The 19,579-nt window shown below is 41.1% G+C and overlaps 1 protein-coding gene across 4 annotated transcripts in view; it reads left to right on the top strand.

Annotated features, from left to right (window-relative positions):
• The window catches only part of LOC126183369 (alpha-1,3-mannosyl-glycoprotein 2-beta-N-acetylglucosaminyltransferase), an 87,750-nt gene that overhangs the window by 24,628 nt on the left and 43,543 nt on the right, over window positions 1-19,579 (top strand). For 3 of the 4 annotated variants that reach the window (XM_049925298.1, XM_049925297.1, XM_049925296.1), the window contains exons 7-8: window positions 19,016-19,256; window positions 19,381-19,485. In XM_049925298.1, coding sequence (XP_049781255.1) covers window positions 19,016-19,256; window positions 19,381-19,485 — 346 coding nt within the window. The remainder of the gene's footprint in view (window positions 1-19,015; window positions 19,257-19,380; window positions 19,486-19,579) is intronic. The other variant, XM_049925300.1, reaches the window with a different exon arrangement.

The raw sequence follows: 19,579 nt of genomic DNA, 5'->3' as shown, positions 1-19,579 counted from the left end.
GCCTTGGGAGGAAACCTAATCACAGCTGAACTTTATAGAAATGTCAACAAAAATGCCATAGACTCTCTCTGAAACATCTTTGAAGAAATCTGGGCAAATGAAAGAATCCCATATGAATGGAAGACAGCTCTCATCCACCCATTCCATAAGAAAGGGTCCAAGACAGATCCCAACAACTACAGAGGGATCTCATTCCTAGATGTAACATACAAGATATTCTCTAAAGTCCTTCTAAACAGGGCAGAACTGCAGTTAGACCATCAACTTGGAGAATACCAAGCAGGTTTCAGGAAAAGGGAAATCCTGCCCAGAAGAAATCCTAAACCTTAAAGACCTTATGCCCTACCAAAAACCAAGAGCAAAATCATATGTTATCACTTTAATTGACTTTCAGAAAACATACGAATCAGTAGACTGGGAATCTCTCATCTCTTTAATAAAAGAATTAAGCCTAGACAACAAAATCTCAATTTTAATCAGAGAAACACATAACAAACACATATTTCAAAGTCAGATTCCTGGGAAAAGTCTCCAACCCTTTTGTGGTTAAAATTGTTGTTTGACAAGGAGATGGTTTCTCTCCACTGCTATTTAACTGTGCCATAGAAAAAGTAATCAGAGAGTGGAACATGAAGATCCATAATGGAATCTGACTAGGAACAAAAAACAAAAGCATCAAAGTCAATTATCTAGCCTTTGCAGATCTACATCTACATCCATACTCCGCAATCCACCTGACGGTGTGTGGTGGAGGGTACCTTCAGTACCTCTATCGGTTCTCCCTTCTATTCCAGTCTCGTATTGTTCGTGGAAAGAAGGATTGTCGATATGCCTCTGTGTGGGCTCTAATCTCTCTGATTTTATCCTCATGGTCTCTTCGCGAGATATACGTAGGAGGGAGCAATATACTGCTTGACTCTTCGGTGAAGGTATGTTCTCGAAACTTTGACAAAAGCCTGTACCAAGGTACTGAACATCTCTCCTGCAGAGTCTTCCACTGGAGTTTATCTATCATCTCCGTAATGCTTTCGCGATTACTAAATGATCCTGTAACGAAGCGTGCTGCTCTCCGTTGGATCTTCTCTATATCTTCTATCAACCCTATCTGGTACGGATCCCACACTGCTGAGCAGTATTCAAGCAGTGGGCGAACAAGCGTACTGTAACCTACTTCCTTTGTTTTCAGATTGCATTTCCTTAGGATTCTTCCAATGAATCTCAGTCTGGCATCTGCTTTACCGACAATCAACATTATATGATCATTCCATTTTAAATCACTCCTAATGCGTACTCCCAGATAATTTATGGTGTTAACTGCTTCCAGTTGCTGACCTGCTATTTTGTAGCTAAATGATAAAGGATCTATCTTTCTGTGTATTCGCAGCACATTACACTTGTCTACATTGAGATTCAATTGCCATTCCCTGCACCATGCGTCAATTCGCTGCAGATCCTCCTGCATTTCAGTACAATTTTCCATTGTTACAATCTCTCGATACACCACAGCATCATCTGCAAAAAGCCTCAGTGAACTTCCGATGTCATCCACCAGGTCATTTATGTATATTGTGAATAGCAACGGTCCTATGACACTCCCCTGCGGCACACCTGAAATCACTCTTACTTCGGAGGACTTCTCTCCATTGAGAATGACATGCTGCGTCCTGTTATCTAGGAACTCTTCAATCCAATCACACAATTGGTCTGATAGTCCATATGCTCTTACTTTGTTCATTAAACGACTGTGGGGAACTGTATTTATCTTACTTGTCACTTCTTCTTCCGTGTGTATTTGCTTTTAGGAAGCTTTAATTTTCGAGTGCTCTTAATAGTGTTCCATAGATTTCGTGTTTGTTTTGAATACAGTCAGAGAGAGTCCCTTTAGTCAGCTATAGTCAGTGTCAGTGTCGTCGTAACTGCCGTCTGCTTCACGTCTGCTGTGCAGCGAGCTACCTTAATTTAAGTATTAACTGTATTTTTCTTACTTGTCACTTCTTCTTCCGTGTGTATTTGCTTTTAGGAAGCTTTAATTTTCGAGTGCTCTTAATAGTGTTCCATAGATTTCGTGTTTGTTTTGAATACAGTCAGAGAGTGTCCCTGTAGTCAACCATAGTGCCAGTAGTGCTAGAGTTTGTTTTCAATACAGTCCAGAGACAGGTAGTGCTATTTTCATTGTTTTCTACAAGAAGTGGCTAGCAACCACAGTTTAGTGAATAAGCAGCCGCCTTTAGTGAATTAGCAGTCTAGTTAAAGGTTGATTAACTCTCTTCAGTAAATTGTTTCCTTAGGATGGATAGGATGTGTGACTGCTGTGTACGGACGTAGGAGGAGCTGGCCACTGTTCGCGAACAGCTGAGCGTGTTGATGGCCGCGGTCAGCCGTCTTCAGGCTGCTGCCTCAGAGTGTAGCGGCAGTGGGGAATCTGGTGCGTCGCAAGGTACACCCCAGGTGTTACATGCTTCACCCACTGTCCCTGCTGTCGAGACATCTTCGCGGGTACCGGGCGCGGTTGGGCCACCCTCTCCCCAAGGGGAGTGGCGGGTTCAGCGGCGTTCGCGGCGCACGAGGCGGAAGGTCAATGTGGAGGCTGGCCGTGTGGCATCGCCCGCTCTGCCTGTGAGGGGACATGTGGCTGCTCCTTCAGCAAGGTCCGAGCAGGCACACGGGGGGAGGGGTTTATTAGTTATTGGGAGCTCCAACGTTAGGCGGGTGATGGAGCTCCCTTAGGGAAATAGCGAGAAGGTCGGGGAAGAAGGCCAGTGTTCACTCTGTCTGCTTGCCGGGGGGTCTCATCCGAGATGTGGAGGAGGCCCTACCGGCGGCGATAGAGGGCACTGGGTGCACCCGACTGCAAATTGTTGCTCATGTCGGCACCAATGACTCCTGCCGTCTGGGTTCAGAGGTCATCCTCAGTTCGTACAGGCGGTTGGCGGAATTGGTGAAGGCGGAAAGCCTCGCTCGCGGGGTGAAATCAGAGCTAACTATTTGTAGTATCGTTCCCAGAACCGATCGCGGTCCTCTTGTTTTATAGCCGAGTGGAAGGCTTAAACCAGAGGCTCAGACGATTCTGCGGAGATCTGGGGTGCAAATTTCTCGACCTCCGCTATCGGGTGGAGAAATGTAGGGTCCCCCTGAATAGGTCAGGCGTGCACTACACGCCGGAAGCGGCTACAAGGGTAGCGGAGTACGTGTGGAGTGCACATGGGGGTTTTTTAGGTTAGAGAATCCCCTCCCTAGGCCCGACAAGACGCCTCCTGAGACGCAGCAAGATAGGAGTAGGCAAAATGCAACAGGGAATAACAATATTAATGTGCTAATAGTAAACTGCAGGAGCGTCTATAGAAAGGTCCCAGAACTGCTCTCATTACTAAACGATCACAACACCCATATAGTACTAGGGACAGAAAGTTGGCTGAAACCAGACGTAAACAGTAACGAAATCCTAAACTCAGATTGGAATGTATACCGCAGAGACAGGCTGAACAGTGAAGGGGGAGGCGTGTTTATAGCGGTAAGAAGTGCAATAGTATCGAAGGAAATTGACGGAGATCCGAAATGTGAAATGATTTGGGTGAAGGTCGCGGTTAAAGCAGGCTCAGACATGGTAATTGGATGTCTCTATAGGCCCCCTGGCTCAGCAGCTGTTGTGGCTGAGCACCTGAAGGATAATTTGGAAAATATTTCGAGTAGATTTCCCCACCATGTTATAGTTCTGGGTGGAGATTTTAATTTGCCGGATATAGACTGGGAGACTCAAACGTTTATAACGGGTGGCAGGGACAAAGAATCCAGTGAAATTTTTTAAAGTGCTTTATCTGAAAACTACCTTGAGCAGTTAAACAGAGAACCGACTCGTGGCGATAACATATTAGACCTTCTGGTGACAAACAGACCCGAACTATTTGAAAAAGTTAACGCAGAACAGGGAATCAGCGATCATAAAGCGGTTACGGCATCGATGATTTCAGCCGTAAATAGGAATATTAAAAAGGGTAGGAAGATTTTTCTGTTTAGAAAAAGTGACAAAAAGCAGATTTCAGAGTACCTGTTGGCTCAACACTAAAGTTTTGTCTCAAGTACTGATAGTGTTGAGGATCAGTGGACAAAGTTCAAAACCATCGTACAATATGCGTTAGATGAGTATGTGCCAAGCAAGATCGTAAGAGATGGAAAAGAGCCACCGTGGTTCAACAACCGAGTTAGAAAACTGCTGCGGAAGCAAAGGGAACTTCAGAGCAAACATAAACATAGACAAAGCCTTGCAGACAAACAAAAATTACGCGAAGCGAAATGTAGTGTGAAGAGAGCTATGCGAGAGGCGTTCAATGAATTCGAAAGTAAAGTTCTATGTACTGACTTGGCAGAAAATCCTAAGAAATTTTGGTCTTATGTCAAAGCGGTAGGTGGATCAAAACAAAATGTCCAGACACTCTGTGACCAAAATGGTACTGAAACAGAGGATGACAGACTAAAGGCCGAAATACTAAATGTCTTTTTCCAAAGTTGTTTCACAGAGGAAGATTGCACTGTAGTTCCTTCTCTAGATTGTCGCACAGATGACAAAATGGTAGATATCGAAATAGACGACAGAGGGATAGAGAAACAATTAAAATCGCTCAAAAGAGGAAAGGCCTCTGGACCTGATGGGATACCAGTTCAATTTTACACAGAGTACGCGAAGGAACTTGCCCCCCTTCTTGCAGCGGTGTACCGTAGGTCTCTAGAAGAGCGTAGCGTTCCAAAGGATTGGAAAAGGGCACAGGTCATCCCCGTTTTCAAGAAGGGACGTCGAACAGATGTGCAGAACTGTAGACCTATATCTCTAACGTCGATCAGTTGTAGAATTTTGGAACACATATTGTGTTCGAGTATAATGACTTTTCTGGAGACTAGAAATCTACTCTGTAGGAATCAGCATGGGTTTCGAAAAAGACGGTCATGTGAAAGCCAGCTCGCGCTATTCCTCCACGAGACTCAGAGGGCCATAGACACGGGTTCACAGGTAGATGCCGTGTTTCTTGACTTCCGCAAGGCATTCGATACTGTTCCCCACAGTCACTTATTGAACAAAGTAAGAGCATATGGACTATCAGACCAATTGTGTGATTGGATTGAGGAGTTCCTAGATAACAGGACGCAGCATGTTATTCTCAATGGAGAGAAGTCTTCCGAAGTAAGAGTAATTTCAGGTGTGCCGCAGGGGAGTGTCATAGGACCGTTGCTATTCACAATATACATAAATGACCTAGTGGATGACATCGGAAGTTCACTGAGGCTTTTTGCAGATGATGCTGTGGTGTATCGAGAGGTTGTAACAATGGAAAATTGTACTGAAATGCAGGAGGATCTGCAGCGAATTGACGCATGGTGCAGGGAATGGCAACTGAATCTCAATCTAGACAAGTGTAATGTGCTGCGAATACACAGAAAGATAGATCCTTTATCATTTAGCTACAAAATAGCAGGTCAGCAACTGGAAGCAGTTAATACCATAAATTATCTGGGAGTACGCATTAGGAGTGATTTAAAATGGAATGATCATATAATGTTGATTGTCGGTAAAGCAGATGCCAGACTGAGATTCATTGGAAGAATCCTAAGGAAATGCAATCCGAAAACAAAGGAAGTAGGTTACAGTACGCTTGTTCGCCCACTGCTTGAATACTGCTCAGCAGTGTGGGATCCATACCAGATAGGGTTGATACAAGACATAGAGAAGATCCAACGGAGAGCAGCGCGCTTCGTTACAGGATCATTTAGTAATCGCGAAAGCGTTACGGAGATGATAGATAAACTCCAGTGGAAGACTCTGCAGGAGAGACGCTCAGTAGCTCGGTACGGGCTTTTGTCAAAGTTTCGAGAACATACCTTCACCGAAGAGTCAAGCAGTATATTGCTCCCTCCTACGTATATCTCGCGAAGAGACCATGAGGATAAAATCAGAGAGATTAGAGCCCACACAGAGGCATACCGACAATCCTTCTTTCCACGAACAATACGAGACTGGAATAGAAGGGAGAACCGATAGAGGTACTGAAGGTACCCTCCGCCACACACCGTCAGGTGGCTTGCGGAGTATGGATGTAGATGTAGATGTAGATGTAGAACGCCTTGCGGAAGTCAAGAAACACGGCATCTACCAGTGAACCCGTGTCTATGGCCCTCTGAGTCTCGTGGACAAATAGCGCGAGCTGGGTTTCACATGACCGTCTTTTTCGAAACCCATGCTGATTCCTACAGAGTAGATTTCTAGTCTCCAGGAAAGTCATTATACTCGAACACAATACGTGTTGCAGATGATGGCCATAATTAGCCAAGACCTGGGAAGAAGCCAAAGAACAGACCCTCAAACTACAAAAACAAGCTGAACAAATCAGTGTCTCATAATCTAATTTGAAAAGACCAAGATAACGACAAACATAAAAAAAAACACCAAAACATTTTAAAGTGGGAGAACAAAAAATTGAAATCATCAAAGAATTCAAATATCTTGGAGAATGGATCAGCTGGAATGCCTATGAGAAAAAGGTAATGAATCTAGAAGAAGTAAATTCGACCTGGCCTTTCAACTCACCAAAAACACACATAACAAAAAGTCCCTGTCATGAAATGCAAAAATAAGACAATACAATACAATACAGTAATCAAACCGGAAGCCCTGTATGCAGCCGAAACATAGTCAGACACAAACCATGGCCTAGTTGAAATGTCAGAAATCAAAGAAAGGAAGATATTTTTAAAAAATCCTTGGCCCCAGGTTCCACAACGACGAACTGATTGAAATCAAGTATGAAACCCTTTACCAAAGTACCAAAAAATTTTCAGCCATAATGAGGAAAAGGAGAATTGATTTTTATAGACACATCTTCAGAATGAACTCAAATACATTAACAAAAGAAAAGTTGTCTACTTACACAAAAAAAACCAGAATTGGTGTAAGGAAATGGAGGACGACTTGGAGAACTACAGATCACAGAAAATATGCTCGTGGAGGAAAAGGGGGGGGGGGGGGGGCGAGAAAAAAAGGCAAGCAAGAAAGAGAAGTTCCAAGTCAAAATGAAAACCAAACAAACAATTCAAATCACTGAAAAAGAAAGGAAAGCAAGATCAGAAAGAATGAACCAATAGTGGGATAATTGAAAGGCACAGAACATTAAAAACTGATTTAATATATCCAAAGTAGGGTGAAATGATGGTGGTGGTAGTAGTAGTAGTAGCAGTAGTAGTACAATCTGTTTCTAAAAACTTCGCAAACACACTGTGAAGTGAAGTGTGTTGCAGATGATTCTTTCCATTGTACCACTTATTAGGACTTCTTCCCATCCCATTCACATAGGGAGTACAGGAAGATGACTGTTTAAATGGCTCCATGTGTTCTGTAATTAATCCAATCTTGTCATTGTGATCCGTATGGGAGTGATATGTAAGGTGTCGTAGTATATTCCTCAATTCATCACTTAAAGATGGGTCCTGAAACATTGTAAATAGACTTGCTCTGGATAGTGTCTTCCAGTGTACATCAGTTCAGTTTCTTCAGTATTTCTGTGTCTCACTGCCACAGGTCAAACAAACCTGAGACCATTCATGCCACCCTTCTCTTTATGCAGTCAGTATCCTCTGTTAGTCGTATTTGGTACAGGTCACATACAGTTCAGCAGTATTCTAGTAGTAGTGATTTGTAAGTAACCTCTTCTGTAGACTGACTGCATTTCCCTAGTATTCTACCAATAAACCATAGTCTGCTACCTACTTTACCCACGATTTAACCTTTTCTGTGGCACTAGGAAGGAATTTTAATTTAAATTTTCTGGAGGATAGTTACTCAAGATCCATACTAGTATCTTACCACTTCTTATAATTTGATTCCCTTAGTACAGTTCCCAACCAGGGTTATGGGTACCAGCAGCACTGCTATTGATAACATTTTCATAAATACTACCACATTAGCAAATCGTAGTATAAATCCAATATTTAATGACCTTTCAGATCATTATGCCCAGTTGCTTACATTTAATATAGTGGGATCTGATTCAACTAATAACAGGAAGTGGGAAATTATACGAATAATAAATGAAACAGGAATTGAAGGTATAAAAAGCTGTTTGAGGAATACAAACTGGAAAGATTTATACAATTCACCTGGGATAAATGAAAAATAGTCACATTGAAAACTGCTGCCCTAAGAAAGTAATCAAAGCAAATAGATTAAATGTTTCAAAACCTTGGCTTACAAATGGAATAAAAGTATCTTGCAAAACAAAGAGAAGACTGTACTTAATGTCAAGGGAAAATGATGACTACAGAGCTAAGTCACATTACAAATTATATTGTAAAATTCTAAACAAAGTAATCAGAACCTCAAAATGTATTTATTTTCAAGAAAAAATAAATGCCTGTGATAACAAGATAAAAATTATATGGAACATAGCAAAAGGTGAAACAGGAAAAACTAATCAGGCAAATGAGGAAATTATGTTAAATGTAAATAATGAGTTGATTAGAGATGCCTCAAAAATTGCAGACACTTTCAACAACTTTTTCCTTTCAGTAGCAGACAGCTTAGGTTTGCATAGTTCCTTAGCAGACAGCTTAAAATATTAAAAAAATGCATTTCCGCAGAAGTTTGGCAAAATTCAACTATAACCTACCTCACCAAAAGAGATTTCTAATATTATTAGCTCTCTTAAAAACAAATGTTCCAGTGGTTATGATGAAATCAGCACTACCATAATTAAATGTTGCTCCTCAGAACTTTGTGACAGACTGAATTATTTATGTAATGAATCCCTCCACTGTGGTACTTTTCTAAATAGGCTTAAATATGCTATTGTCAAACCATTACACAAAAAAGGAGACAAATCATCAGTGGAAAACTTCTTTCCCATTTCATTATTGGCAATATTTTCAAAAGTGCTTGAAAGGGTTATATACAATAGACTTTATAAACACTTAGTACAGAAAAATATTCTCATTCGCAATCAGTTTGGATTTTGGAAAGGACTGTCAACTGATCAAGCTATATTCACTTTTACAGATGATATATTAGAATCAATAAATCAAAAGTTACCACCACTTGGAATATTCTGTGATCTGGTTAAAGCTTTTGATTGTGTTAAGCATGATATCCTTATACAAAAGTTAAAATATTATGGGATAACAAGAGTAGCAGGCTCATGGTTCTGTGTGTGTGTGTGTGTGTGTGTGTGTGTGTGTGTGTGTGTGTGTGTGTGTGTGTCAGGCTTACCACATAACAATAGTCATTAGTCATTCAAAATATGAAACCATCAGACAAGGGGTGCCCCAGGGCTCTATTCTAAGTCCCATGTTGTTCCTATTATATATTAATGACCTTCCATACGCAGTGTCACAAAATGCAAATTTTGTCTTATTTGCAGATGATACAAGTATTGGTATAAAAAATAGTACCTGTGATCTCACTGAGCAATCAGCTAATGAAATATCTGTATCAATGGGTGTTTCACAGCAAATGGATTGTCACTGAATTTTGACAAGACCCAGTACATACAGTTCAGTACCTCACAAAGAATACCTGGCCCTATAAGTATAATGTATTCAAACAATGAAATTAAAGCTGTAGACAGTGTCAAATTTTTAGGGCTACAAATTGACCACAACCTAAATTGGAAAACTCACACTCTAGACTTAATGAAATGCCATAGTTCAGCAACATTAACAGTACGCATGATAGCACAAATAGGTGATTTAAAAATGAAGAAGTTATTTTATTCAACCTACTTCCTTTCAATAATGAGTTATGGAATCATCTTTTGGGGAAACTCATCTCACAAAGAGAACATTTTCAAAATTCAGAAACGAGTCATTAGAATTACATTTGGTGTCAGTCCTAGATCATCATGCAGAGACCTCTTTAAAAAACTTGGTATTCTAACTACTACTTCTCAGTACATATACTCATTGATGTCCTTTGTCATTTCCAACATGTCTTTTTTTACAACAAAAAATGCAAAACATGATTATAATACCAGATCCAAAAACAATCTGTATAAGGACTATAAAAGCTTAACATTAGTACAAAAACGAGTCAAATACATGGGTACTCATATATTCAATAACTTATCAGAGCATATCAACGGTTTTGTAAGTGATAAAGATTGGTTTCAGAGTGAATTAAAGAACTTCCTGTTGGCCAACTCCTTCTACTCCATCGATGAATATCTTCACAATGATTATAGCTCATAACTCTGTCTGCATTAGAATTGAACAATATCCATATATCTGAGGAAAAAAAGAAAAAAAAAAACCTTTGACTCCTTCCATATCGCAGAGACTTCTCTCCAAGGGATCCATGGAAAACTATAAATGTAATGTAATGTAAGGGGGGCAGGCCCATTGCTGAGACAGTCTTTTACTCCCAAGAAAAATCTGCAGTACTCGTGTAATGGCAGGCTGAGTGGGCCTGGGGTTGTCCTGGAGAGACTGGAACGAGGAAAATTAATTGCTTTTATCTGGTATTGAACCTGGGACCTCCAGAGCTAGAGTCTAGTGTTCAACCCTTTTTTTATCTTATTTCGTCTATATTGTTCATTGAATTTGTTCGTGCCAGATGTCCGATGACACTAGTTCATGTTGTTCATTGTTCCGTTCACTCAGTTTTTTATTACTAGCTAAACCCTCTGACCGAACTCGCTGAGCTACCGTGCCAGCTACCCACTAGACCACAATGGCCTCATGAGCCTATGTGGTAGCTCCATTTTGTACACCTACAATCAGAATCCAGTTGTGATTCATTAATACTGTAGTCAAAGGATACTAAATTTTTTCAGTTGTGAAGTGCACAGTTTTACACTTCTGGATGTTTAAAGAAAGTTGCTAGTCGTTGCATCTCTTTGAAATCTTACTAGATCCTACTGAATATTTGTGAGACTTTTTTCAAACACTACTTCATTGTAGATAAATGCATCATCTGTGAAAAGTCTGAGGTTACTATTAATATTGTCCACAAGGTCATTAATCTACAACAGGAACAGTGAGAACTAACGCGTTAGTTAGTCAGTGAATCACCATCCATGTTAACATGCTCTGTCCTCCATACCAAGAAATCTTCAGTCCAATCACAGATTTAGTTTGATAGCCCACACAGTCGTGCATTTTATAATAAGCATAGATGTGTTACCACGTCAATAGATTTTCAGAAATAGAGAAATACTGCATCTACTTGACTGCATTGTTCCATGGCTTTCAAGAATTCATGTGACAAAAGTGCGAGTTGGGTTTCACCCGATCGAGGTTTTCGAAATCCATGCTGGTTGACATGATTGATGTCATTATGTTTGCATTTGCGTAGGATGTGGAGTGGGATTGATGTCAGCATTGGAAAGATGTATAAAAGTAAAAGAGCTACTTAGAAATATTCGGATTTATTCAAAATGATGGTATACAGAGAGGGCTCACCCTGGAGAGTGGAAGTTACAGGGTGGCTGCCAGTCTCAGATTGGGGCCTGATTATGGGAATAGGAAGAGGGAGAGGTGGTAGTTCACAGAGTGCAGAGCCAGAGGCTCTGTCTCCCAAGAGAGATTTCTGCTCTAGTCAAGGTCTGGATTACAAGAGAATCAAGTGACTGTGTTTTGCTCTCCAGAACTCTCCAATGACCAAACATTATTCCCTCCTCCCCATGCTCCAGCATGGCTGAAGGCATCTCTTGTCAGTGGCTTTAACTGGACAGAACTGTCTTGGTTCTGAAAGGCAGGCAGCTTGGGTCACATAGGCATGACAAAAGTTTATGTTGAGAGAAAACTTATTCCTCAAGGAATATGCAGTTGTTTGTGTTGTCTAACAATATTAATCTCATTGCTACATAGTTTAACCAAAAGCTAAAAATATAAAATACATTGTCAACATAACAAAATACTTAATTCTGTGAAAATCACTGTATTTGGGTGACAATTATAATGAATCAACATCTGAAGCAAATCGGCTGCCATGAATGTCTTCTTGGGGCTCCAAAAGTACAGAAATTGCATAGGGAGAGATCAGGACTGCATGGAGAATGTGTAAGGACTTCCCAGCCAAACTTCTGCAGCGTACTCTATACCACCTTGGCACCATGTGGGCAGGCCCACACATTTGACAAACCTGCCACACCTGGGTACAATCATGGTTCCATAGGCAACCACAAAAATTTTTCCATGAAGGAATTGACCATCTTGTCTCACAGTGGAGCAAATGTATTAACAGATATGGCAATTACTTTTGAAATAATAAACAGTTTACTTACTTTTTATCCATCATCTTATATTCATTTGAATGCCTCTTATAACAGTCGAACAATAACACAATGCTCTGTAAAACTGAAGGATGGGATCGATAAAGTACCATAACATATTAACTACTCTGTGGAAAAGATTGAAAGTAGAGGAGTTTGTTGCCAGAGGTATCCAATTCGTGCACAGAAAGCTGGATTACACTTGGCTTGCAGTGACTATAGTGCCATACGGGAGTGGCCCCACAACATGGGGCAGTAGAAGGAGCAGGAAAAGGCAGTATTTGTCAGTCAGCAAGCAGTCACAGTGCACTGTGGTGGTGTTCCTCACGACATGGCCTCGAGACAATGTTTAGATACCTTCACATGGGGAAGTATTATTGGAAAACTGGAAGAAGGATAAAGTGTAATGTGTGTAGACAGGAATTTGGTATTGGTTTCAGCATTGTTTCACATGCATGTGTAGCATTCTGAACTCGAGGTATTACTGCTCACAGGAAAGGAGGTGGTCGACCATGGTCAACTACAGCAGCAGACGACTGCTACATAGTGCAGCAGGCAAGAAGGGACCCACAACAAACAGTGGATGCAATTGGAAACACATTTAATAAGGCTGCAGGTAATGCAATCTCATGCTCCACAGTGACATAGTGAGTGCATGGGGGTGATCTCTGTGCCCGACAACCAGCATCATAGCGTTCAATTACACCCGTACATCAGCAGCACTGTTTGAATGATGCCAGGAGCATAGAGACTGGACCAATGAGGAGTAGTCACATCTTCATCTCAGATGAGAGTAGATTACGTCCGGATAGTGAATCTTGGTGTACCTTCATATGGCAAGAGGTGGGAACGTGCAGTGCACCCAAGAATGTTGTCGAACAAGATGGTTTTGGTGGCCAAAGTGTTAGGGTGTATGGAGGAATAATGTTGTATGGACATGCTGACATTTAAATATTTGAACATGGTCCTCTCAACTGTCAATGTGATTGTGACACTGTACTCCTTTCCCATATGAGTCTTTTCAGTAGAACATTTGACCCTGAGTTCATTTATATACACCGAAGAGCCGAAGAAACTGGTACATGTGCTTAATATCATGTAGGGACTCTACGAACATGCAGAAGTGCTGCAACACGGTGTGGCATGGACTCAACTAATGCCTGAAGTAGTGCTGGAGGGAACTGACACCATGAATCCTGCAGGGCTGTCCATAAATCCGTAAGAGTACAAGGGGTGGAGATCTCTTCTGAACAGCATGTTGCAAGGCATTCCAGATATGCTCAATAATGTTCATGTCTGGGGAGTTTGGTGGCCAGCAGAAGGGTTTAAACTCGGAAGTGTGTTCCTGGAGCCACTCTGTAGGAATTCTGGATGTGTGGGGTGTCGCATTGTCCTGATGGAGTTTCTCAAGTCCGTTGGAATGCGCAATGGACGTGAATGGATGCAGGTGATCATACACGATACTTGTGTATGTGTCACCTGTCAGAGTTGTATTGAGACCTATCAGGGATCACATATCACTCCAAACTGCACACACCCCACACTATTACAGAGCCTCCACCAGCTTGAACATTCCCCTGCTGACATGCAGGATCCATGGATTCATGAAGTTGTCTCCATACCCATACATGTCCTTCCACTTTATACAATTTGAAACGAGAGTCATACGACCGGGAAACTTATTTCCAGTGATCAACAGTTCAATGTCAATGCTGACGAGCCCAGGCGAGAAGCAAAGTTTTGTGTCATGCAGTCATCAAGGGTACATGAGTGGGCCTTCAGCTACGGAAGCCCGTATGGATGATGTTTTGTTGAATGGTTCGCACGCTGACACTTTTTGATGACCCAGCATTGAAATCTGCAGCAATTTGTGCAAGGGTTGCACTTCTGTCACGTTGAACTATTCTTTTCAGTCGTCATTGCTCCCATTCTTGCAGGATCTTTTTCTAGCTGCAACAGTGTCAGAGATTTTATGTTTTACTGGATTCCTGATATTCACGGTACACTCATGAAAGGATCGTACACGAAAATACTCACTTCATCACTACCTCAGAGGTGCTTTGTCCCATTGCGTGTGTGCTGGCTATAACACCGTGTTCAAACTCACTTAAATCTTGATAACCTACCATTGTAGCAGCAGTAACCGATCTAACAACCGTGGCAGACACTTGTTGTCTTATATAGGCATTGTCGCCGCAGTGCCGTATTCTGCCTGTATACATATCACTGTATTTGAATATGCATGCCTATTCCAGTTTCTTTGGCGCCTCAGGGTAGATGCAGTATTACTTACCCGCATTGAACAGCACGGGTGGAGTAGTTCTTGGAACAATGGGATATTTGGCAAGTGGAGTGGCCTGCCTGTTCCCCCGACTTCAATCCCATTGAGCACATGTGGGATGCACTAGGGAGATGCATTGTGGCACCTCCATGTGCACTAATGCGGAGGAATGGAATGCCCTGCCACAAGAACTCTCTACCAACCTTGGTGGCAGTATGGAAGCACATTGCAGAGCATGCACTGCCACCCGTGGTGATCACATGCCTTATTATGAGCCATGTTGCGCCTTTTGTTATATCCAGGAGACCATCGTGAATTTTGGTGACGTCAGTGTAAATATTGACTCTCAATAAAAGCATTATTTCTGTTTGCCTCATTGTGTATTTCTTTCAGTTACTTTCTGTGTCATACTGCAGCAGTTCTTCGTATAATGGTCCATGTTTCATCAAGCTTGGCAGTGAAGCATCATGCAAAAGTTACTTTTGTCCTTAAATTTTGCACACTGTTGTATATGAGCTCTGGAAACAACAATGGAAGAAAATCTTTGCAGCAGTTTATGTAGTACTTCTTTGACATGTTTGCTGTGAACATCACTCAATAATTGGAAAACAGTATACATATTTTAGTTTTGGGACATTAAAAGAGTATAAAAACAAAGCTGCCACTCTTCAGAATGAGTACTTTCTGCTGCGCATTTAAAGTATATTGGCTTGAAATGGTTTCATTACTATGGAACTGTTTGTTTTTCTTTTTACCCTGAACTTTGCCTTCACACCTTGCAAGTTTCATCAAAAGTAGTAGACTCTGTGACAGTGGAAGATCTGTTTACTGCAGACATTTTCTAGCATTACCAGAAAATGTCAGGCACTACATCTGACACAAAAGCAATGTTACTTACACTGCAAATTGGGTATTTAGCAGATATGTTTTATTAACAGTCGTTGACATCCAAGAGTACGAATCTTGTGCATGCATGCGCACACACACACTGATTCATTTTGATGAAACTTCTTTCACTGTAAGGACATAGAACACAATCAAAAACCATTGTGCAGTAATATGGCATGGCAAGTATTTTCTTGCTTCCATGGTTCTTGGATGTACTGCCAAATCCAACTGTCAAAAGTCCATGATAATTTGGCAGACAGCTGTCCTTCCACCATCGGGTGGTGGTGATGGAATGAATTGTCTTCTGCGAGCTTGCGGTATTTATACCTGCTGGTCCAGAAGTCAGGCCCTGCCGGCCCTGATTGTGGGGGGTGCGTGCAGCTACGATGGTGGAGCGGAGAGCATCAGTTGCCTTCCACGCACCATCTCTGTGCATCTTGCGTCCAGATGTCACTTTTTGCTTTCATGGTGCTTAGTATTAGCTCCATGTCCCTACTGATTAAATTGTCAGTCATTATAATTTCAATTGCCTCTTTGAAAATGGAAAAATGAAAATGAAGTCCCATGCTTAATGACAGAGCGTAGGGGAACGATGTGGGAGACCCACACCCCCGTACTAGGCAAGGTCCTAATGGACGTGGTTTGCTATTGCCTTCCTCCAACCGTAATGGGGATGAATGATGATGATGAAGATGACACAAGACCCAGCCATCTCGGGGCAGGTGAAAATCCCTGACCACACCGTGAATTGAACCCAAGACCACATGCTCGTGAAGCGAGAATGCTACCGTGAGACCATGAGCTGCAGACTCTTTGAAAATACAGTCTCAAAACTGCTTGATGGTAGCCAGGACTTTCATTTACTGGTAATGTATTTTATGTCCATTTTCAGTGCAGTGTTCTGCTATTGCAGACTTATTGGGCTGCAGTGTATGGATGTGGCACTCGTGTACTATAGGTCGATCTTCAGTCGTGCAGATTGTTTGCCCAATGTAAGTTTTTCCTCATTCCCACAAAACTTGGTACACCCCTGCTTTTTTGAGACCCAGATCATCTTTTGCTGTCCCTAATAAAGCTCATGTTTTGACTGGCAGGTGGAAAACTGTCATTATGTGGTGCATACACATTAGTCTGCCAGCATTTTGACAAAATAAAATGCCAGTTTTCTGCCTGCCAGCCAAAACACAAGCTTTATTAGGAACAGAGAAATATGACCTTGGTCTCAGAATAACAGGGATGTGACAGGTTCTGTGGGAATGGAAAAGACGTTGGAGAAGATATTGCACAAATGATCCATGCAACTGAAGATTGATGTATAGGATGTGAGTGCCACACCCGCTTGCTTCAGCCCAAAAGTGTGCAATAGCAGAATACTACATTTAAAATGGATATAAAATGAATTAACAGCAAACAAAAGTCCTGGCTACCTCTGATAAATGGTGGGACTTCATTTTCTAAGAGGCAATTGAAATTCATGTGACTGATTATTTAATCAACAAAGACACTGGTTTCCAAATGAACAAGGGATGGGAGCCACTGTTGCAGCCGCACACAGCCCCACACCAAGCATGGCACGGTGCCCGCGAGACCTAAACTCTGGACTGGCAGGTATAAATACTTTGAGCCTGCGCAAGGCATTTCATTCCATCAGCACCACCTGATGAGGGTGGAATGGTTGTCTGCCAAAATGTCATGAACTTTGGGTGATTGGATCTGGCAGTATACCTAGAACCATGGAAGAAGCATGTAGCTGGGAAAGCCGCAGATCACAAATATTTTCTTAATAATGTGAGCAGTTTCACTTTTATTTTTTGACAAAGTAATATTTTAAAGTAGTTTGTTAGAAATTTAGGAATTGTGATAACAGGCTTTGAAATGCTCAACAACCTAAGTAATAGTATGTTATGATTCTAAGGAGCACCTGAGGATTGTTGATGCATTTTGCTTTAATAAATAAAACACTTTGTAACCAGATCCTCATATTCCATCACGTAGATGAACTAGTTAACATTAAAAAAGACATTGTATTCTATGTTGTACGTCAACTGGATTCATTCTTACAACAGCTAAGTGAATGGGACAGCTGAAAGAATGTTTGAGCTAAGCGCATTCGTTAGCAGGACAGATTGGCCTTATAATCACTATAAGTGATTACTGATTAACTTCCTTAGAGAAAAAGAAGTGGAAAAAGTTTTTCAATCAATTGGGGAGCAAGTGTGATTTATGTTCCTTGCTCCTCTTCATTTTTGGACGATAGGAAACTGTACAATCTTCTTTTCCATTAATTTTGACATGGTTATTTGAGGAAAGAAATACCAGAAATTCTAACTTTCCAGTTTATTCCTCCAGTTACAGTTACAAGTAACTGACTTAGCGACAACTGTTGTTGGAAAGAGAGAACTTTTGTCACTGCAACATATGAAATAGTTCAGTATGATTTGTGAGTGTGACGTTGTCAGAGATTGTAGTCACTGCTGAGATCATACCAAGTAAGGTAGCTGAGGATTAATACATTGGAATCCCTTTAATGAGGAATGGAGTTCAAATTGCAGTCTGGCAATGTAGGTTTTGGTTAATTGTGATTTCTCTAATTTAAGACAAATTTGAGCATGGGTCCATGAGAAAGACAAGATCAGTTTCCTGCCACATCCTTGTCCTTGCTCAGCCCTCACTGCAAATAAGATGTTAACCCATAATCTTCCTTACTTCATGCTTTTCAGGCTTCATGCTGTCACAGGGTTTTTCACATGCTTCCCTGTCAAAGTTGACCACAGAGTACCCTAATTCAGGTAAACCACTGCATCCTGACCAGCTATCATAGACACTAATGTGTTTTTAATGGTGTGCTATTGATTATCACAAATTTTAACTATGGATAGGTGGGATACAGTGCACCAAATAACAATTCACTGGACAGCAAAAAGTGGTTGAGCAACCATACCACCTAGAACTTGCAAGGGGATACAGAAACCACTGTCCTACATGTGTATCCCTTCTTGCTGCATACAAAAGAGCACAAAAATTAGTATTTGTGTGCAGGACTACTGCCATTGAATATTAGAAGCATGGGAAAAATCAACTGTTTTGATAACTCAAATTTCATATTGGCACAGAGTATGGGTATGTTGAAAATTACATGAGGTGAATCACCCAGCTTGCAAACAGAGAACCATTCAGGCAGAGGATGAAAGTATTCTCATGTGGAGGATGTTTACACGGGATGATTTAGGGACCTTTGATAAATGTCATAGTCTCCTATTGGTGAATGGCGAAGGAGCCTACTGACTCATAATGTGCGTCCATTTATTCACCTATGAAATCCTGCAGCCAGTCTGTACCTACAGTAAGATAGTGCACTACCCTATTATTTCTGCATTATTTTATTTCAGAATGGTTTGAGGAACACTTCATAGACTTAAGGATGCTTGCGTTCTTTTTTATCTTTGCATTTTAGTTTCTTGATAACTTCTGTGGATAACTTCTGTGTCAGGATACATTTACAAAGTGGTGTTAAACATGGTATTAGTTTTTTATGGAAAATGTAGTTTTATGAAAAATTACATTGAGAATTGTCCATAGCTTTTACTTTTAACATATGCAGTTTGTATTGCAGATGATCTCGATGTTGCTCCAGATTTTTTTGAGTATTTCTTGGGTACTTACTCACTTTTGCACATGGATCCTACCTTGTGGTGTGTGTCAGCCTGGAATGATAATGGAAAGGCTGGTCTTGTAAATGAATCTGCCCCTGATCTCTTGTACCGTACAGACTTCTTCCCAGGTCTGGGATGGATGTTGACCAAAGAACTGTGGAAAGAACTGGCTCCAAAATGGCCACTGTCGTAAGTTCTTTTTCCTCTATTCATCTTTGCAAGCTATTTGAGACAAACACATTTAAGAAATGATAACTATGATTTGATTTCGGTTTTGAAATTGTAATAGAGTTTGAACTATTTAATTTTTCAGTTACTGGGATGACTGGGTCAGGCAACCTGATCAGCGAAGAAACAGGGCCTGTATTCGGCCAGAAATATCTCGAACGAGGACATTTGGCAAAGTTGGAGTTAGCAAGTATGTTGTCATAATTATATGCTTCTGTTTGGGTTATCTCAAAAGTGTGTTCTATTTCTTTTTCCTGGAAAATTTAGTTTTACTATAGTGTTAC

This window comes from Schistocerca cancellata, chromosome 4 (assembly GCF_023864275.1).
Source record: "Schistocerca cancellata isolate TAMUIC-IGC-003103 chromosome 4, iqSchCanc2.1, whole genome shotgun sequence".
Lineage (NCBI taxonomy): Eukaryota > Metazoa > Arthropoda > Insecta > Orthoptera > Acrididae > Schistocerca > Schistocerca cancellata.
This window is presented reverse-complemented; position numbering and strand designations above follow the sequence as displayed.